The sequence below is a fragment of the Bidens hawaiensis genome, unplaced genomic scaffold (assembly GCF_021521415.1).
Source record: "Bidens hawaiensis isolate Kalapana, Puna unplaced genomic scaffold, B.hawaiensis_p1.1 tig00025194_1, whole genome shotgun sequence".
Lineage (NCBI taxonomy): Eukaryota > Viridiplantae > Streptophyta > Magnoliopsida > Asterales > Asteraceae > Bidens > Bidens hawaiensis.
The window spans coordinates 136,389-156,678 of NW_027494013.1; the positions used below are offsets into that span (position 1 = coordinate 136,389).

The 20,290-nt window shown below is 40.3% G+C and overlaps 3 protein-coding genes across 3 annotated transcripts; all 3 read left to right on the forward strand.

Moving 5' to 3' along the window:
* The first annotated feature begins 294 nt into the window (after nt 1-294).
* Nucleotides 295-1,231, forward strand: LOC143571106 (uncharacterized). Its single transcript, XM_077056615.1, has 2 exons — nt 295-592; nt 669-1,231. Exons 1-2 carry the CDS (start codon nt 295-297, stop codon nt 1,229-1,231), a joined length of 861 nt encoding a protein of 286 aa, XP_076912730.1.
* Nucleotides 1,232-1,913: 682 nt separating this feature from the next.
* Nucleotides 1,914-3,007, forward strand: LOC143571107 (uncharacterized). The gene is made up of 2 exons (XM_077056616.1): nt 1,914-2,241; nt 2,283-3,007. The coding sequence occupies exons 1-2, from the start codon at nt 1,914-1,916 to the stop codon at nt 3,005-3,007; spliced, it is 1,053 nt and encodes a 350-aa protein (XP_076912731.1).
* A 12,113-nt stretch (nt 3,008-15,120) lies between these two features.
* Nucleotides 15,121-17,982, forward strand: LOC143571095 (protein RGF1 INDUCIBLE TRANSCRIPTION FACTOR 1-like). Its single transcript, XM_077056605.1, has 4 exons — nt 15,121-15,379; nt 16,704-16,778; nt 16,991-17,131; nt 17,340-17,982. Exons 1-4 carry the CDS (start codon nt 15,206-15,208, stop codon nt 17,652-17,654), a joined length of 705 nt encoding a protein of 234 aa, XP_076912720.1. The 5' UTR covers nt 15,121-15,205; the 3' UTR covers nt 17,655-17,982.
* The last annotated feature ends 2,308 nt before the right edge of the window (nt 17,983-20,290 follow it).

Here is a 20,290-nt window from a genome sequence, read left to right on the forward strand (position 1 = left end):
GACTCCGTTGTCAAAAACCCCCTCAGAGATCCTCACTACGGAGAATTTGATTATTCGCAAACCACAACCAATACCGAGGAAGTCTTCCCTCGATAATAAAAAACATTGCTCGTACCACAATGACATAGGGCACAATACAAATGAATGTGTGGCCCTAAAAATGAAATATAGGCAGATGTGAAGAACGGGAAGTTAGATAATTTGGTCAAAAGTGTAAGACCAGGGACTGATAAACCTCTCGCGAGGGATAACCAGGGTCCGGCCAAAAGGCAAATAAAAGATTTGAATGTCCACATGATTCAGGGTGGACAAAAGTTTGGTGGTAAGAGGAAAGAGTTTTTGGATGAAGAGTGGAAGAGCGAGCTAGTCATATTTCCACGAATTAAAGGTGGTTCGTGCAATAAGAACCCCTTGATAATTACTGCTCTTTTTGGACACTATCGGTTGCAATATGTGTTCTTCGACACTGGTAGTACATCTGACATCATCTACGAACAGTGCTTCGAACAGCTTGAGGAAGATGATAAAGAAAGACTAAAGCCGATTCATGCTCCTGTTTCTGGGTTGGCGGGGAAAAATGCACCCGCGGGGTGTTATTACCTTCCCAGTTACACTCAGTGACGGGGTCCACTCAAGAATTGAAGAAGTTGAATTCTTACTCTTACCAGCAACTTCTAAACATGATATCATTCTCGGACGGGAATCGATTTGTGACTTCAACGCTCAACCGCCCACAGCCCACGGTGCAGTAGGGGTCCCCACACGCACCGACGTGGAAATAATCCATGTTAATCGACATTGTTTCACGACTGAAAGTTCAAAGCCAAACAAAGTTCCAAAGCAAACTCAGAGGGTTGAACCAGAGAAGTGGGTTTTAAACAAGAAATTCCCCGATCAAACCATGATAATCGGTCCAGCCATTTCTGGGATAGTGCGAACTTTTTTGAAGCAATTGTTGACAAAGAACATAGACATTTTTGCATGGAAGCCCGCGGACATGACCGGTGTCCCGCGGAACATTTCGGAGCACAAATTAATGGTGAATCCACTAATAACTCCAATTGTGCAAAAGAAGCGGAAGATGGGCCCGGAAAAAACAAAGGCCATGAACGAGCAAGTACAAGACCTCCTTCATGCTGGGATCATACGGGAAATAAAATATCAAACGTGGGTAGCCAACCTAGTAATCATCCCGAAAAAACGGAACGTGGAGGATGTGCATAGACTATAAAGATTTAAACAAAGCATGTCCGAAAGACTGTTATCCATTACCAGAGATAGACTTAATGGTAGGCGATGTGACACCATTTGAATTCAAGTGCTTCCTCGACGCCTACAAAGGCTATCACCAGATTCATATGGCAGCTGGTGACGAGGACAAAACAGCATTCTGCACTGATCAAGGGACATTCTGTTACAGAATGATGCCTTTTAGGCTAAAGAATGCGGGCCCCACATACCAGAGGCTAATGGATCAAGCCTTCAAAGGTCAAATAAGTCGAAACCTGGAAGTCTACATGGACGATCTAGTGATAAAAAGTATTGAGGAAGATCAGATGCCGAGGGACATCGAGGAAACTTTTGAAACTCTGAGAAGCATCAATATGAAGCTGAATCCAGCAAAGTGCTCCTTCGGAATGGAGGAAGGAAAGTTCCTCGGGGTTATTGTAACAGGCACGGGTTTTAAGGCTAACCCGGACAAGATTCAGGCAATAGCCCGCGTGCCATCTCCCGCGTCCCTCAAAGAAGTTCAAACACTCAACGGTAGATTAGTAGCGTTAAACAAGTTTTTGGCAAACCACGTTGCTAAGTCTTACCCGTTCATATCAACATTGAGGAATTGTCTTAGAAAAGCGCAGTTCAGATGGACTCCGGAAGCTGAACAGGCTTTCCAATAAGTCAAAAAGTGTTTAATGGAACTACCCACGTTAACAGCTCCTCACACGGGTGAACCGTTAACATTATATCTGTCGGCGTCTAACATTGCCATAGGGGCTGTCCTACTAACGGATAGAAAAAACGTTCAAACCCCGATTTATTACATCAGCAGAACATTGTCAGACCCAGAAACAAGATACTCGATGTTGGAGAAGTTAGTCTTGGCATTAGTGTACGCAGCCCGACGGCTCCGTAGATACTTTCAAGGACACCCCATCAATGTCTTGACCGGATATAAGTTGAAAAATGTGTTGAGAAAGCAAGGGTTGTCGGGACGGTTAGTAAAATGGGCCATTGAATTGGGTGAACACTGTATAAACTCATACCGGCAATCAAAGGGCAAGTGCTGGCGGATTTCGTCACAGAAGTCCCGCAACACAAAGAACAAGAATGTTTAATCGAGCAACAACCTCAAGCACCTCCGGAACAAGGGCAAATTTGGTCGCTGTTCACAGATGGAGCTTCAAACAGTGAGGGATCTAGTGCGAGACTCCGGCTAGTCAATCCCGAAGGCCACGAATTCACATACGCCATAAATTTAGACTTCAAAAGTACTAACAATGAGGCAGAATATGAAGCCTTCTTGGCGAGCTTGCGGATAGCCATAAAGCTTGGGGTGAAACATCTGGAAGCACGGGTGGATTCAATGCTAATTGCGGGACAGATTAATGGAACATACGAAGCCAAAAATGATGTCATGGCTTCTTATCTGTCACAAGCAAGGGTCTTGATTCGCCAGTTTTCCTCTTTCAATATTGTTCACATTAAGATGAGTGAGAATAAATCGGCGGACGCTCTTAGCAAGCTAGATTCAACGAATTTTGAGCACTTTGCCAAAGATATTCGTGTGGAAGTTCTAGACCATCCATCCGTTCCACAAAACCAAGTCTTGGTAATTCAAACAGGCGTCGAATCATGGATGACACCGATTAAAGCTTACTTATCTTCCGGAGTCCTTCCAGCAGAAAGAGCTACGGCTCGGAAGATTAAGCACAAAGCCTTGAATTACCAGTTGACTGACGGCATTTTGTACCGGAGATCATCCTCAGTCCGCTGTTACGTTGTGTAGATGCGGAAAGGCATTTGCAGATTGCACGCGGATCTGAGAATGACGATTGCGAAGATCATGAATGGAGGGTACTACTGGCCTGGCATGCATTTGGACGCTGTGCAAGAAATCAGAAAGTGTGTTTCTTTCCAGCGCCATGCTCCCAACACCCTGCGTCCAAAAAACAAACTGATTCCGGTAGCATCTGCCTGGCCGTTCCAGAAGTGGGCTATTGACATTATGGGACCCTTCTCAGAAGCCCCGGGATGAGTCAAGTATTTGATAGTGGCCATTGATTACTTCACCAAATGGGTGGAAGCCAAACCGGTTGCATCAATAACGGCATCAAGCGTTAAGAAGTTCCTTAGGGAATTTATCATTTGCTGGTTCGGTCTTCCGCAAGAATTGGTAAGTGATAATGGGACCCAATTTGTAGCTCATCCGCAAGTAAACGGTCAGGTCGAAAGGACCAACCGAACTATCAAAGAAGGGATTAAGGCAAGGTTAGGAACTAAACGAATGGGTTGGGTTGACGAATTGCCCCATGTACTCTGGGTCTTCCGCACCCAAAAGAATTCCAGTAATTCTGAGACACCCTTTAGTCTAACATATGGCACTGAAGCCATGATCCCCGCTGAAATTGGGATTCCATTCGCAAGAGTTCTGTTAATTGATGATAACGATCACGAACTCCGTATGAATCTTGATCTACTTGAGGAAAGAAGAGAACTAGCATCAATCCTTGAGCACAATTATAAGCGATAGCTTCAGAAGTATTACAACTCGTGGGTCCAGAAATGCGAGTTCGATGCGGGAGACTTTGTCTTCTGCAATAACGAGGCTTCCGGCCAGGAACCTCCAGGCAAGTTAGCCCCAACTTGGGAAGGCACGTACAAAGTTAAACAAGTGTTATCTAAAGGGGCCTACAAGTTAGAAAACTTAGACGGGACTGAGATTCCCCAAACATGGAACGCAGCACAGCTGAAGAAATGTTACATGTAGCAGTCTTAATCGTTCTTTTACTTTGGCATGCGTGCCCACTTAGATTTGCGGAAATCTCGAAGTTTCACTTTTTGTAAAATGGCTTATGCCCAATTTATGGAAACTTTTTATTAGTCTCATAATTATGTTATTTGTAATCTTTTATTGACAAAAACGAAGTTCCGGAGAGACACTTATATTATAACACATAAGACAAAGTGCACCGGAAGAAATAAATACTTCTTATTATTGATCAAAAGAGATTACAAAGGAAAATATTTACAAGGAAAACATATATACATTTACGGGGCGACACTTTCGCCTCCCGCTTCATTATCATCCTGCTCTTCTTTATCAAGGTCCAGAAGCTCCTTCAGCTGTTCCACGGCATCATCCTTGTCCGCAAGCTAGGATATGTGTTTCGAAAGAGAAAACTTCAACGTATCGAAAGCCTTAGTCTTCTCGATATGTACGGCAGCAGTATCCTGGCCGTGCAAGATATGCTCTCCCGGAAGCTTGCCTTCAGAAGCAAATTTATAACCTTCCTCGAACCCCATTTGCCGGCCAACTTGCTTGGAAGCACGTAAAAGCACCGCAACGCAATTACCAAGATCGTCACTGTTCCGAACATCAGTGATAACCTGTTAAGACATATAAACATGCATAAGCACGGATAAGTTTGAATCGTTTGTATAAAACAAAAGACTTAATACCTTGGGAATTGCCGTCGGCAAAAGCCACTTCTTATCCGCCTTAGCTCGGACAAGATCCATCTTGTGACCAGCACACTCCAGGGCCTGGTCTCGATTCTTGGTGCTAAGGACGGATAAGAGCTTGTCCTTGGCCGCTGAGTCAACCTGAAGGGTCTTTATTAGCTCAGCTTGTTCATCTAGTTGTTTCTAGAGAACAGCCTTGGCTTCCTCAGCGGCAAGGCGATTGGCTTTCTCAGCTTCCATAGCTTGATGACTCGCCCGAGCTTCGGTTAACGCCTTAAGAGCTTCTTTCTTGGCGTCAAGTAACTTAAGCTCAGTTTCATCTAACTCTTCATTCATCACCAACTAATCCCGAGTTATCTCCCGATTAGTGGAGATAGTATTCGCCAGGTGATAGGAATTTGAGTTCAATAATTCCTGGAGAATACGACGTCGTTGTCATTCCTTCTCTGCAGGAGGAAGGCTCTCTTATAGATACTCGAAGCAGAGATCCACATCATTGAACGTCGAGTCTTCACGCAAAGTCCAATGTGGACGATGCGGAGTAGCACTCTCCTATTGAGGAGACCGGGAAACCTGACCCTTATAAGGAAACATGCTAACACCACCTTGGTCCTGGAAGTGGTGGACGTTGAAGCTCGGGGACATGGTGAAGGTATCAGACTCGCCGATTTCCTTTTCCTTGACAGGAGAAGTATTTGTCACATCAATCGGGTCTTGAACAGTATTTAGTGGCGAGGACGGTGGAGTTGGAAGTCATGTAGCAGTCGAACTCTTTTAACCTGAAACATCTTCAGATAAATCTTTCAGGGTCACTAAGATGCGACAGTCAAAACTAATTAGGAGTTGGCCAAACATAATCATGAGGATAAAGAATAGATAATCTTACACAAAGAAACATCTTGAGCGGAAAGCTCCTGAAGGCGAGCCCCTAAATCCATGGCTTGGGCCTTTTTCTTCTTCTTTTTCTTGAGAGGCGCGGCATCAAAAGGTTGTGCATTCCGTTTGCTGGTGGCCTTCGAAACACCCGCATCAGTAGCCTGAGGTTCACCCTCAAAGGATTGAGGACCACCCTCCTCATCTGTTGACGGATCAGTGGTGGCCTTCGAATCTTGCTTGCAGGTTAAACCTACAGTCGAATGCGACAGGTTAGTAGCACCAATTGATAACCCTCCTTCGCAGAGTGACGACTCTTCGCTAGAGGAAAGAAGTACTATCAATCCGCTCGAAGTAGCAGCAGTTATAGGTCGAGGTTGAAGAATACCTTCACACTTCGAAACAAACTCCTCACCTTGAGCATACATTGCCTCAGAAACAATAGGCTCCGGGCTAAGTGTGGCGGAGAAAAGGAAATTATTCCGCGTACGCTCCAAGAAGGGTACGTCTTGACGAGTAATCGGACAGCGTACCATCATGCCTCTTACCTTGTCCAAAAGAGTGGAGAGAATCGTACCTTCACCTGCAATTGACAAATGTCAGAGAAAGAAAACCGAGAACCCGAAATGTTACAAGTAAAAACTTACTTCCGTCAGAATTTTCATAATAAGGCTCCAAGGTAGGGAACGGCCATAAGCGACTCATCTTGTCATGCACCATCGCCCCTTCATGAATGAGACGCATGGGCGTCGGCGTTTTGGTCAGAGTGATGAACCAGGCACGACCCTCATATTCAGAAGCAAGGACTTCCGGTAGTTTGTCTTCCGGCTTCCGGTGAGTCATGGTAAATGGGATAACATCCTCCCAGATCCAGAAAAACTTTGATTTCCATCAATAAATGCTGCGGATCCATTCGAAACCAATAGTCCCCTTGCCGGTGGTAGCAAAACCATACCAGCCTTCACGAAGGGTCATCTAGTAGAAAACGGCAAACATGCCGACGGACGGTTCATAGTTATGAGCTTGACAACAGAGCTCGAAGTTTCGAATTCTTAACATCCCAAAAGGATGAATTTGGGATAAGTGAATCCCATATGCTGTCAAGATTGATTGAACAAATTTTTTCACGGGCAATCGGAAATTCCGAGTTGTAAAGTGATCTAAATAGACGGCCATCTTTTTCGTCGACGGCGCCGTTTCAATTGCTCCTTTCGCCGGACGTTCGGCTTCCCACTCTGATGCAAAACCGTATACGTTTTTAACATCTTCGAAATCTTTCTCTTTAATATTACACCCAACTTCATGAATAGCGGGGGGGGGGGGGTTCTTCTTATGGCCTGCCATTTGACGAAATGCAAAGAAGGGTATAGAAAAGCAAAGTTCTGAGAGTTCTTTAATTTGATTGAAAGGAAAAATATGAAAATGATAATAATGGATTAGAGACACCAAGGACTTATTTATACCCATCGCAATAAATGCGTCCATCTGACTGACAGAAGAAAGAGAAAGTGAGGACCATGGGATGATTGACACGTCAGGCGGGAGATTCGAAAAAGCGTTTACAGGCTGTAAAAAAGGCGTTGTACACGTCTTGTCAACCACCGCTTAAAATCCTCTCTCCGCCAAGTCACTAGTATCATCCAACTTGCACAAAAGTTCAAAACTTAAAAATATCTTGCAAAGATATTATTTCACAATCAAAAATATTGTTCACGAGGCAAAAAGTTCTCTATATTAATATCCAAAAAAGTGATTACAAAATATGAGGAACAATTACAAGCCCTACAAACATAACCTATGGGTTAGGTGCTGATGTGCCTTCCGGAGCATTTGGTGAAGTAACCTCAGACTCATCGTCCTCAGATTCATCATCTATGTATACTCGCAGTTGCTTCACGCCATCTTCAGCTAAAGCGAACTCCTGAAGCATATTCTGTAGCGGGAAGACTAGGTCATCATACTCCTTGACCCGCATATCAAGCTCTTGATTTGCATCAAGGCCATGAAGCAGATGGCTTTCAAAAGATTGTCCAGACTGAGCAAATGCCACCCCTTCATTAAAGCCTTTCACCCGACCAACCCCTTCCGAAGCAGTCGTCAGATTCACAAAGCAATCAGTAAGCTCGGTGCTTTTCTTGACATGGTGGATTATCTGACAGCGGAGTATAAGAAATATATTAGTGTGGAAAACATAGAGTACTCAACTAAACAACCTATGAAAAAAACTTACGAAGTCAAGCCCCCGGGTAAGGAACCACTACCATTCACGCGCTGCACGCTCCGACCTACCACGAAGCTCTTGTAGTTCGTCGGCGGCGAGGGACTCTGCTTCAGTGCGGGACTGCAGTAAGGAGTCATAAGCAGACTACATCTCAGCAGTAGTCTTATCCTTAAGCTCGGACTGCTTCTTTTGCAACTTTAGTTCAGCCTCGAGCTCTTGGATCCGGGTGCCTTGATGCGACACTTCTTCTCGTGCCTTCGCTAGGTCATCCTTCTTCCTCTGAGTTTCAGCTCGGGCAGATTCCAAAAGGGAATTTTTCCTTTCACAGGCTTCTTTTCAACCTTGAGCAGCGGCAGAGCTTCGGTCTTTTTCTTGGTTGAGTGCAGCCTCGGCGTCAATTTGTTTCCACCTAGCCGCACTCGCCGCCTTAAGATGCTCCTCAGTCTCTTTCTTCGCGACATCTACAGCCCGAGAGGCTTCGCCTAACTTACCGCCCATTGTACGCCACTCGCGTAAGATTTCTTGACAACAAGCTAAGATGTTAGACAAAGAAACATATAAGTCGGTATGGAGTTCTTGGCAGGAGCGGGTTTGCAGGTGTGCCATTTCGGCAGGCGGCATGCAGTGTTTAACGAAGCTCATGCAGGTCCCGGAATCAGAAAACCCGGAACCATTAACAATATCCCAAGGAGGGACAAACAAGTCGTAATCCCCTCCTAAAATGGCGTCCCCAAAATACTGAAAGCCTGAGGTCTCAAGACGGACGGGAGCCGCGGATGATTGTTGTGGGGCACCTTGCGAGGAACCCTCTCCGACCTCATGGACAGATGGTCCGAATTGAAAGTTACCCCTTCCCTCATAGTAAAGGGCGAGGAGGTAGTATAAAATTGGAGAGGAGATCGCGAAGGAGATTCATGAATCCTGAAGCCCTCTCGGTGACTTCAAGATTATCACTCTGAAAACCAGTGGCTCCCCCACCCTGGAAGAGATAGTTCAGGGATTCGTTAACCACTGGCTGAACATTGGACCCCTCCACGTTTGTTTCAGTTGGAGGGGTAGCAGGATTATCCGCCTCTTTCTCCGGGGGAGGGGATATTTGTTTCTCAACGTTTGGCATTGGTGTAGGCAGCCTCTCGGTCACATCATCTCCAACAATTGACGGATCTACATAAGAAAAACGGGATTAGATCGCGTTTCGGAAAAGTAATACAAGTGCATGACAAAAACTTACCAGTCACCGTCCCAAGATGTTCAGCAAGGCTGGGTAGTGGCTTCCTCGAACGATGTGTCTACCACTTCTTCGTTTTTGGCTCCTTCCCGGCATCCGCAGAACTAGTGCATGCGTCACTCACCTGGGAGGCACGAAGGGATCTCTTCCGATAAAGTTCTGCTAGCAAATGTGTAACATCGTGAAAATTTCGAGTTCAAAATGTAAACTTTCCAAAGATAAGGGACTGAAAATGCCAAATTCCAAACCTTAGGGGTTAAAATGTAAAATTTGATTTTCCTGACCCATCGCGCTACGCGATGGTTCAGAGGAGAGCCCCATCGCGTACCGCGATGGGGTACCTGATACAATGTGACACGTGTGCCACGTGGCAGACGGTGGCAACGTCTGCCGCCACGTGGCAACACGTCTGCCACGTGGCAGACCTATGCTGTGACTCATTGAAGCTACGTCGCGTACCGCGACAGATCAGCCCAAGGGCCCGTCGCGTACCACGAGGGGACCCAATTTCATGTCTATAAATAGCAAGGTCCGGGATTCATTCTTGGCACACCATTTCAGCTCACAGCTTTCTCTCTCTAACATCTCACTACAATACCACAATCGTATACTCGATCCACCTCAATAAACGTGCCTTAATTCTTTGATAAGCGTGCCCCGATCCTTCGTTTGTGTACCAACATTTCCTCGAAGTTTGTGCCACCCTCCACCCACATACGATCAAAAAGGCGTTGTTGTAATGGCGAGGAGTCTCGAAAGACGTGCCGACGAGTATTGAAGTTGGCGTACCAAAGTTGATCAAGAAGTAAAGTGGCGTCGGAATGCTGCTCGATTTCGTAGGGTTTCCAATACGCCAATAAGGTTAGGCGTAACAACAAATTAATATAATATAATATTAAAGGCTTAAGCCTTAAGTCGAGGTTATACTCGATGCCTCGATAAAAGAAATACAAACATAACGAAGAAAAGAATAAAGAAATTGTGATAGATAAATATATATTTGTGTGCAAGTATATATATATATATATTCTTTGGTATGAAATTATTATTTAAGTAATAATGAGTATTCTTAAATAATAAAACAAAAAGATTACGTTTCTTGGAGAAGAAGAAACGTCGGGTTTTTATATAAACTAAAGGTTTATAATTACTTTTAAACTAAAGGTTTTCAAGTAAATGAAATATATGAACTAAAGGTTCATCGAGGTATAGAACAAGACTAAAGGTCTTAAGTCGGATTATATATCCGACTAACAAATATTTATACTCGTACTATAGGTGCGAGATAAAGAAGGGAAAGACCCTTGGACGGTGAGTGAAGCCGATCCTAAAGAGATAAGGTGAATACGCCCCCAAACTTTTATAAACTTGTTTTCAAATAAGTCAAACGTGTTATATGAAATTGTTTACAAGGAACTATGTGTTCCTAAAACCGTTATAAATAAGGGTATGAACCTAGCCCTCAGGCTGTGGTATACGTGTGTTTGTATCCTTACATAGGTGGTACTACGCGATGAATGGGCACATCGCACCACCCTTGGTCGTAGGACGCTCTCCTGCATGGAGTACGATCGCTGTGTATATTTACGAGTACTTAACTAAGTCGAACGCTGCGGTGTTTGTTGAGGTGACCTAGAGTAGAGGCTCGAGTTTATAATGTGTTATTTGACTTTGTTATTCCTAAGCCACGTTAAGCCGAGACAGGCGTAGTCTCGAGGGGTAATAAAGTAAAAGAAAATATTTTTGCGTCAGCGTGTTCACCAGCATTCGTTGCTGACGTATTTTCTTACATTTTTCAGGTGAACAAAGTTAGCACTTGGAGTGACGCAGTGCTTTGAATATCCGATGGCTCGGATTCATTTTGTAAAACTTAATAAATGATGGTTTGTAATTATGAAGCAAGTAATACTTTTTGTAACAACTTAAAACGGGTATTTTATAATCCCGTCTTTTGAATATATGTAAATGTTATATTTCGACCCTTAAAGTTTTATAAGTCTTCCGCAAACTAACGCAACTCTGATTTATTTATAATTATGGTACCAACTTATGGATCACACTCCTAGGCCTTAGATGGAAGTGTGACATGTTGGTATCAGAGTCATCGATCTTAGCGAATTGGGTATCATAAAACAATACCTAAGCTTCGATCCAAGTATAGGAATTAGTTGATTATTTGTTTTAAGGATAAGATAGGCTGGTAGAGTAGCAAAGGAGCCATCACGACTGTGAGATGGCTTGAGGAGATGGAAACAATCGTGATAACAAGTAAGTGTTCTGAGGAGGAAAAGATTCAATATTTTGCCCTAATGTTCAAGGGTGAGGCACTAGAGTGGTGGAATGCTCTGTCGATGAGCAAAAGGCGAGAGATGATGTATAGTTTGAGTTGGAGTGAATTCAAAGCTTTGTTAATGGCAAAATTTTGTCCCATGCATGAGACCGACCAAATCCAAACGAAATTTCTAAATCTTAAGGTCGTGGGGACGAACCTTCGTGAATACAACACCAAGTTTCACGAGTACTGTCGCCTTGTTCCCCAGCTGGTTAACCCTGAGTCCAGCAAAGTCACTCAATATATATGGGGACTGCCGCGGGAAATCCGCGACATGGTGAGGTTACACCTACCTCAAACCGCTGATTCCGCTATGGAGTTAGCCGGTTATCTGATGGGCGGCATGGTCCGCAACAAGGAAGAAGACAAGAAGGTTACAACAACAACCGTCCAAGGAAGAACTGGAGGATGTTTCAACTTCAAAGGCAAAGGCGTAAATCGAAACAACTCTACGCCATGCAAGACTTGTAGGAGGTATCACAAGGGTCGATGCAACTTCGCCCCGCCTCCTAAAGTATGTGAATCATGCAATCGTACGGGTCATGCGGCTGCTGATTGCTGGAAGAAGAAGATGACTTGCTACAATTGCAAGGAAATGGGCCATTTAAGTTTCGAGTGCCCAAAGAACAAACCCGCTGCTGGTGGTGCGTTTGGAAGTGGTAAGGACAAAAAGGGAAACGCTCGAGTCTTCGTACTCGACACAAAGAAAGCCGCTGACATGCCGGAAACCATTACCGGTACGTTTCTAGTCAACGACACCTATGCTAGAGTTTTATTTGATTCGGGTGCCAATCTAAGTTTTATAAATTATAAATTTTGTAGTCTATTAAACGAACCATTAATAAAATTAGATAAAACTCTAAGCGTCGACACTGCTAGTGGCGAAATCGTTAAGATTTCCGAAGCCTCTATCTCGTCGACTTCAGCCATAGTACTTGTCATTATAACAATACTATTGAGTAGTTTCAAGAAAGATTGGGTAAATAATCGAAAGTTTCAGAGAAAGGAAGCAAGTTAATATTCAGAGCTCAAAAGCGATAAAACTTCAAAAAGAAGTTAACTCCCTCTATTTATACTCATCGCAATAAATGCGATGGGATGCGAACAATGGATAGAGAAAAACCGCCCAACAGGCAGTCGCCAAGTCACGCGGGAAATTCGAAAAAGGCAAAAAGTTATACAGTCGGGTACAGTGACAGTCATCATAAACATCTTATCACCTGCACACGCGCCTGCGAGTGGTCAACTTGTCTTTTTTTCATGATTATCCACAACAACAGAAGATATTTCCTATCAAATTGCAAGAAAAAAAGCCCCCAAATACACATTAAGTCCAAAATTTCACCCGCATACAGTACTTCACGCGGAAGAAACACTGGACTGGGAGGACTTATAGAGGTAGGGTACTGAAAAGACCAAAATACCCTTAAGTAATACCCGCGGGTCAACCAAGAATTCATCACAAGTTACCCGCGGGGCATACGAATCATCCGCATAATGATCCGAGGAAGAAACAACCTCATGGCACATGCGGAAGTATCCTAGCATCCTCAGAAGTCATCTGCAAGAAGGAATATCCTTCCGCGTAAATGGCCACGAGGTAATGCTCCGGGTCAGCTGTCATTTAACCAGTAACATTCTAGGAGATCTACCAAGATGCTTTCTTGAGCAATACGTGATCTCTCAACCAACCAGGAAAGAACACCTGGCAAGGCCGTTACAACCGTGCACATGGCCAGGGTAATTCACCACCCTATCACAGGGAGACACGTGTCCAGGTTGTTATACATGCACATGCAACGTATAAAGCCGAGCCTATTGTATGAGGACACGTGCCCAGTTGGTTACAAGAGCATCTTCTAAAGGGACAGCTAGCCCAATCACCTTCCCACACCCTTCGGCTATAAATACCTTCTCAATCATCATGAGTTATTCATTCACTCCCATTGTACTCTCTCAATTTACTTAAGTACTTTATCTTCGTCGGAATTGTACTTATTCTCACGCCGGAGGGTGGTTACGGGAAGACCCCCCCTCTTGTCCTTCCCGTAACGAGCTCACGGTGGTTGTTTTGCAGGTTCACGTCACTGGACTTTGGGAATTGAGTTCATATCGTATTGGCAGTTAACCGTATCCTACCCTGTTGACTCATTGGATCTAGGACCCATTAAGGGAGTAGATCCGTGTTTCTTCACTTACCCCTCTCGCCTATAGATACATGACCAAAACTCCAAAGGCATTCATGCCATCCATTCTGTACTACTACTCCAATGGTACCATAATCAAAATCTCGTTTGCGTTGTAGCAACCACCACCGATATACTTGCTCATCTATACATTACCTAACACTAAACTGAATTATATATATACTAAATACCCTATCATAAGTGATATGATATTGACATCCCATCATAAACTATTACCATCTTTCATGTGTGGAATGTATTACTAAATACCCTATCAAAACGTCTTCCTATAAGTATAACACTTTGTGTGGAAAGTCATGGCCTCTTAGTTGACATTGACCTATAACAAAATATGTTGTTCTACTTACATCTCTTTGATTAAAGAAATATAAGAATAAACTGGTTTTTTGTCGATTGAATCCGATTGAAAATCATCCAAATCAATTCTTTTGGAGATTCAAGGTTTTGAAATTAAACCCAAATAATCTTTCTTTAAAACTAACAATCTAACTTCTTGAGAAGTAATCAAAATCAAGTAATAAAATTTCAACAAAAAAGTTTAGCAATCAAACTAACATTCTAGGTTGTTATAGATAATCAATATCAAGTAAAGCAATAACTTAAAACTTTAGCAATCAAACTAATATCCTAGGGTTAAAGTGGTGTATCCTCAACAAAGTATTTGTGGGTTGAAATCTTGCGGAGTAAATGTGTAGTGATTTTTGAAATAAAATATGTGTAAAGTAACAAGTGTGTGCTTCACCGGTAAAAAATAAAAGTAAAAATTAATTCATTCAAAAAGTAGATTTTGTATCCAACATAGGCCTACAAATATCAAATACTCCATCATGATCACATACGAATATATGTTTATACCTTTGATCAAATGATTGGTTCAATAGCTAAAGTCTTCCAATAGACCAATATGATGTCAATAAAATTACAAACGTTTCATACCTTATATTTTAGCCGAATTATATATATTTTTTTCATCTACAAGAGAGAGATCGGATCAAAACGAATGTTCCAACTTAAATACCTTAACATGTACGTTTTCAGTGTATTTGTATGAAATAAGATGAAAACTCTATAATTAAACGCGCTCAAACAAAAACAATCCATGATGATTTATCTGAAACCTAGTTTCGGTGATATCTTTGGCCTAGAATATATGACAAGTGATGATAAATACACACATGACACAACCATAATAAATAGTCATTACTAATTATATAAGATAGGGATGTTACAAATACTTGAAATGAGCAGGTGATAAATGAAAGAATAATAATAAGAATAATAATACGTAAGTGAGAACGACATCAACTTTATTAATTTCTTGAACCTCGAGTATGAATACACTCCACTCCATATGGGTTTGTATTGGTTTTCTCCCAGCCTTCATTATTAGGTCTCCTATCCCCTACAACTCACCCTCACCCTCACCCTCACCCTCACCCTCACCCTTCTTCCCCTGGACTCCCCTCCTCTCTCTACTTTACCCTATATATAAAACATTGCTCCAACCCACATGCATCAACCAATCTATTATTATTATTATTATTATTATTATTATTATTATTATTATTATTATTATTATTTTCTTTAAGCCCACTTTTATATAGATATTATTATTATTGTTATTACTATTGTATGTGTGTGTGAGAGAGAAAAAAAAGAGAATGATGATGATGAAGCCTGCATGGTTAGAAGGTTTAACGGGTGAGAGCTTCTTTGGGATATGTGGGTTTCATGAGAATAAAAGAAAGAATGAGAAGAACATATATTGTTTGGATTGTTGTCAAAGCTTTTGCCCTCACTGTCTTCCTACTCATCACTCTCATCCACTTCTTCAGGTATATATATTTATATTTATATTCTTTCATGCAACTTAATTTCACACTAGCTACATAACATATGCTCAACAACAAATTAATAATGATAACACACACACACACATTTATGTATATATATTTATTTTTTATCTTGGAATTGAAGTGTTTCTTGTGTTTAAAATATAATTTCCTACCTTTTTGTTTTTGGAAATTTATGTGAATTAATCAAATAGTGAAATTCAATTATTTTCATATCAATTTAACTTGCAAATATATAAGCAAGATGTATGATTTGGACAAGAGATTGTTGTAATTCTTAGTTTTTGTTTTATATATTAATTTTCTTATAGTATTTGTTAGATAGGAATTGTGTATTATAATTGGAGTTCACGTGTAAACAATAATTAAACGAATTTAGTCATATGTTTAAATCCAAAATTGAACCTTCGCCATGGACAAACTATACGACTTTCCAGTTATGTATGGACATAGTAAACGACACTATCATTAATTATATTACATGGCATAGTTCCAATAAAAAGTAAATGCTTTATTAAATATAAACCATCACTCCGGCATGTTATAAACGTCTCTTGATTTTCATTTTTTTTTTAAATGAAAACAAGCAGGTTATTATACACAAGTTAATCTGGATTATAAATTTTTAGATTAATAATTTATATAATTTAACATCATATTATGTATTTTATAAAGAATAGAATTAATTATATATAATATATATTTATATACGTATATATGCCATTGCTTTCACCTGCAGAGGTTCTCTCAGCTGTTGCTTTCACAGAAAGTAGATGTTTGACCAAATACTCATACTGGTCAATTTTGTTTTTTACACATCAAAACACTCATCTTTTTTAAACGTTTAACCTTTCTTCTGTTTATTATAATCATTGTTTCATTCAATTATTAAAAAAAAAAAGATTTCAAAAGTTATTGAAAGAAAGATATTGTCAATATCATAAACTCGGAGATGAATAGTTTAAAAACGAATCAATATTTGTCAATATTTACCATTTTACAATCTATTATACATCTAATTTTCAACCGTTATTACGCGCTAGTAATCACGATTGTAGTCCAGCTATGACCTATACAAGTTTAGTATGAACGCAACTGATGTGATGGTACATTTCGAAAAGTATGGCTTGTACGATGTGTTTAAGTAAACGGGTCGATTTTGTCACGTATTGAGTTGTACATTGACAAGTTAAATCTTAGGAAAATAAACCTAAAATAAGAGGGTATGTGCATTAAGGAGTTGTACGGATAGGGGACAAGTAGGTGTGGTTATTTAACGGGGTGGTTTCATTTCATCATGTGATAGGTGAGAAGATATGTTTACCAGGATGTTGTTAGATTAGATGATCTCGAAAAGCTCATTGACTGTTCTTTTGTTCAGGTAACTTTCTTTTGTCTTTTTCCTATACTTTTTAATTATTATTTAATGTTGTTCACTGTGCTCGAATATTGTAGTACCTTTTGCAACTTTTCTAAATTTGTTTAATGCGTTACATTTCATATGAAATCTCATATTTATTTTTGTAACCTTATAATAATTTCCAGTTTTATGAAAAAAGAAACAAGTTGACTGTTAGTGTTTTCATCATGTAGCCTTATACAATAAACAGTGCAAAAGTGATATTCTTGAACCAAAGGGCACAAACAAGGTCATGCAAAGGCCCTGCGAATTCATGTTTCACTTGTGACAGAATTCTACAAGAGCCGTTCCACTTTTGTTCGCTTTCTTGCAAGGTTAATTCCGCTCTTAACTTGATTAGAGTATTATTGGTTTTTTTATAACTAATGTTTTTAAAACCGGACAAGACTAGCTGGTTGACCGGTCGGACGGGTACTTGGTCCATTCATGAATCATGATTGGATTGTGGGACCGGACAAGACTAGCTGTTATGAACTTTGAACATTGCAGTTTTAACTGTTTTTGATTGGTTTGTGGGACCAGGTTGATCACATGATGTATCAAGGGGAGGATTTATCTAGCATATTGTGTAGGTTTGATGTGACTGACTTTGCCTTCTCACAACTGGAAGGACTTCGAATGGATGGTTTAGAGTTCGATGACGAAGATGGTCAGATCACACCCGACTCCATCCTTGAGGACTTTAAAGAGTCATCGGGCTCAGATAATGGCACGGCCACATATAAGCCAGAGGTCGAGAGAAAGAAGAAGAAGAAGAAAAACAATGACTTCATTCCCAAATTCTTTTCTTTTGGTAGTAGAAGAAAAGGAGCTCCCCAGCGGTCACCTCTTTCTTAAGACCGCTTGCGTCTTTTATTACTACGTATTCTTAAGTTTAAGTACTAAATCTAGGTTTGTTATTATTGTCTTGTAATAAGGTAATGTCGTTTATGACTCAGTTTACGGATGATGTCATTATGTCGATAGGAATGCGGCACGTAGCAATTCCGTTGCAAACCAAAGGTAGATGTTTGAGATTGAAAATCCGTGGAGCTTGGTCTTGACTCGGCTCGAATCTGCCAGTTTTGTATTGGTGTAATGGAATATGCGCGTATGAAAATATATATAAGAATATGTTGCTAAATATTGTTTTCTTCAAATTTCTAGAAATTTATCAAGGGGGAGTTTGTTTAAATTATTCAAAATAAACTACATTTCCCACCATTTGCCAATTTACAGCAGGCCATTATTTTGGGCAATTGTATTGTTTTATCAATTATCAATTATTATTTATATATAGATAAATGAAGACAATATCTTATCTATTCTTTTTTAATCAATTTAAAGGCACATGTTTTCTAACTATCCTGATATTGTTTAGTTTAAAAATAAACCTTGTTTATACCAATAATCAAGTTATGACTTGTTTCTCACTACCAAAAAATTAAAACTTGACTCAAAATGAATCATACCCAAATACATTATTTGTTCTTTGAGGAATCTGTTGACGAATTTACACTACATGTATTGTAGGCTTTGTAAAAACTTAATAACAGGAAGTTTGGCAAACATAAAGAATTGTGATGATGGTATAAACACTTGTATAATTTGCTTTCGACCATGACATATATTGTTAATTGTTATGTAAGTGTCGACTCTCTTTTTATAAGCTAATTAAAACTGACTAACACTACATATAAATGCATTAGAGGGAGGGGATGGTTCCAAATCCATCACCCCCACACCTAATGGTATGGTGACACCTCACCCCACCACATTCCATCACTAGCGATGGAATTTAGTGGGGCTAGTGTTAGTGTGATGGATTTTGGTATACATACATATATATATATATAGGTTTGTGTGTGTGTGTTGGGTTTTGTGAGATATCACCGCATGATGGCCATCACGCAAAACCCCCCATCACGCTAGATGGGGGCACCGGCGGCGGTGTTTGTGAGACCATCACGCTAGATGGCCGGCCACCACGCTCCACCCCGTCCCCTCTTATGTGTGATTATGTTCACATGTTTTCCTACTTAAAATTGGTTGTGGCACAAACTTGCCCTTAGGAAGTCATCATTTAAACGTTTAGTTATTACTTACTTTTTAAAAATAATGGTGTAACATAATTAGATAAATTTTGGCCCCAATATAACACATTTAAGATCTTTTATATAGAACCGGTAATAATTGTTTATAATTTATTTATATGATTCTTAATTGAGGGTGTTGCTACAATGGATATAACACACAAAGATAGTATGTCGGTTTAAGAGTGTGATCCTATTGAAGCTTCATAACCTGATAAAAATCAAAGAAAACACAACCGGTTAGTCTCACCGTAGGAGGGAGCCTCCTACGATCAATCTCCGACGTGAGAATCAATGATATAATATAAAGAGATTGCAGGAGTGTGAAGAATGAATATGAAAAGAATAGAGCGAGTAATAATGAATAATACATTTGGTGGAGTGTAATATTTATAGGCAGTTTAAAAGCTTCTCTGGGGAAGCTGAAGCTTCTTAATTGAAAAATGTAAGCTCTCCTTTCAGCTCATATAAACTGGACCTGTGCCCAACCTTAGTTTTGTCTTGTGGTTGCTTTTACTTTATGACAAGTGTCAGCTTTTGGACAGTTGTGACTTTTTCTGAATTTACTGTAGCATGAGTTTCTTGGTCAACTTAGGAAACTTGCCGGGCAAGTGTCAAGCTTTCCCATCTTGTAGCTTATGTTTGCTGCTCTTTTATTTCTAAGCTTCCCAGCTTGTGAGTTGCTTCTCTACTATTAAGTTTATAGATGGGTAAGAATACCCACGTCATCAGAAGGATTTATCTTCATATAAATTAAGAAAGTTAAATGGCTGATGAGTAATAAGTTAATATCAAACAGAAAAAGCTTGAAAAGGTGAGGCTTGGGTTGTACTCTTGCAATTCCACCGGCCCTTCTTGCCTATTTTTCAATTTTCTTCTAAATTCCTGAATTTAATTATTATTAGTATATATACAATTATTTAACTTTTTTTTATTTACTATCACCAGACACCAATTCATTATTCAAGGTATGGAGATTTTATGAAAAGTTAATTGAAAGGCTGAATGAACTTTTTAAAGTTGTAGTTTGACATTTCACGATGATCTAATTCGGGTTTTTGAAAGGGGCTAAAAACACCATAAATCGAATCAACCAAATAAAATTCTTGTTCTATCAAATTATACATACTTTTATCGTATTATTTATGTTTGTATGTTCGTTATAATTACACGGTTCTCTAAGCTTAAATGAGTATAATAGAAGATGTAATCCCATGAAGTTTTTTAAAAATAAAAACAAATTAAATAGATCAAACTTGACGAGAACAGAGAACTCAATCATGACGTGATTCAAAGGCAATTCAAACCTCGTATATCATGTGGTTTTGACATTTGAACACTTACAATCATGTTCCTAGAGGCGCCGATTATTTGAATCAGATTAGACAAAAACAAAACTGA

Excerpts from the sequence above, each read along its gene's own strand:
- LOC143571107 (XM_077056616.1), top strand. The coding sequence starts at position 1,914 with ATGGAACTACCCACGTTAACAGCTCCTCACACGGGTGAACCGTTAACA. Across the intron at positions 2,242-2,282 it reads AAAATGGGCCATTGAATTGG|TGCTGGCGGATTTCGTCACA; the intron begins GTGAACACTGTA and ends TCAAAGGGCAAG.
- LOC143571095 (XM_077056605.1), top strand. The coding sequence starts at position 15,206 with ATGATGATGATGAAGCCTGCATGGTTAGAAGGTTTAACGGGTGAGAGC. Across the intron at positions 15,380-16,703 it reads ACTCTCATCCACTTCTTCAG|GTGAGAAGATATGTTTACCA; the intron begins GTATATATATTT and ends ATCATGTGATAG. Across the intron at positions 17,132-17,339 it reads TTTGTTCGCTTTCTTGCAAG|GTTGATCACATGATGTATCA; the intron begins GTTAATTCCGCT and ends TTGTGGGACCAG.
- LOC143571106 (XM_077056615.1), top strand. The coding sequence starts at position 295 with ATGATTCAGGGTGGACAAAAGTTTGGTGGTAAGAGGAAAGAGTTTTTG. Across the intron at positions 593-668 it reads GAAAAATGCACCCGCGGGGT|CAACTTCTAAACATGATATC; the intron begins GTTATTACCTTC and ends TACTCTTACCAG.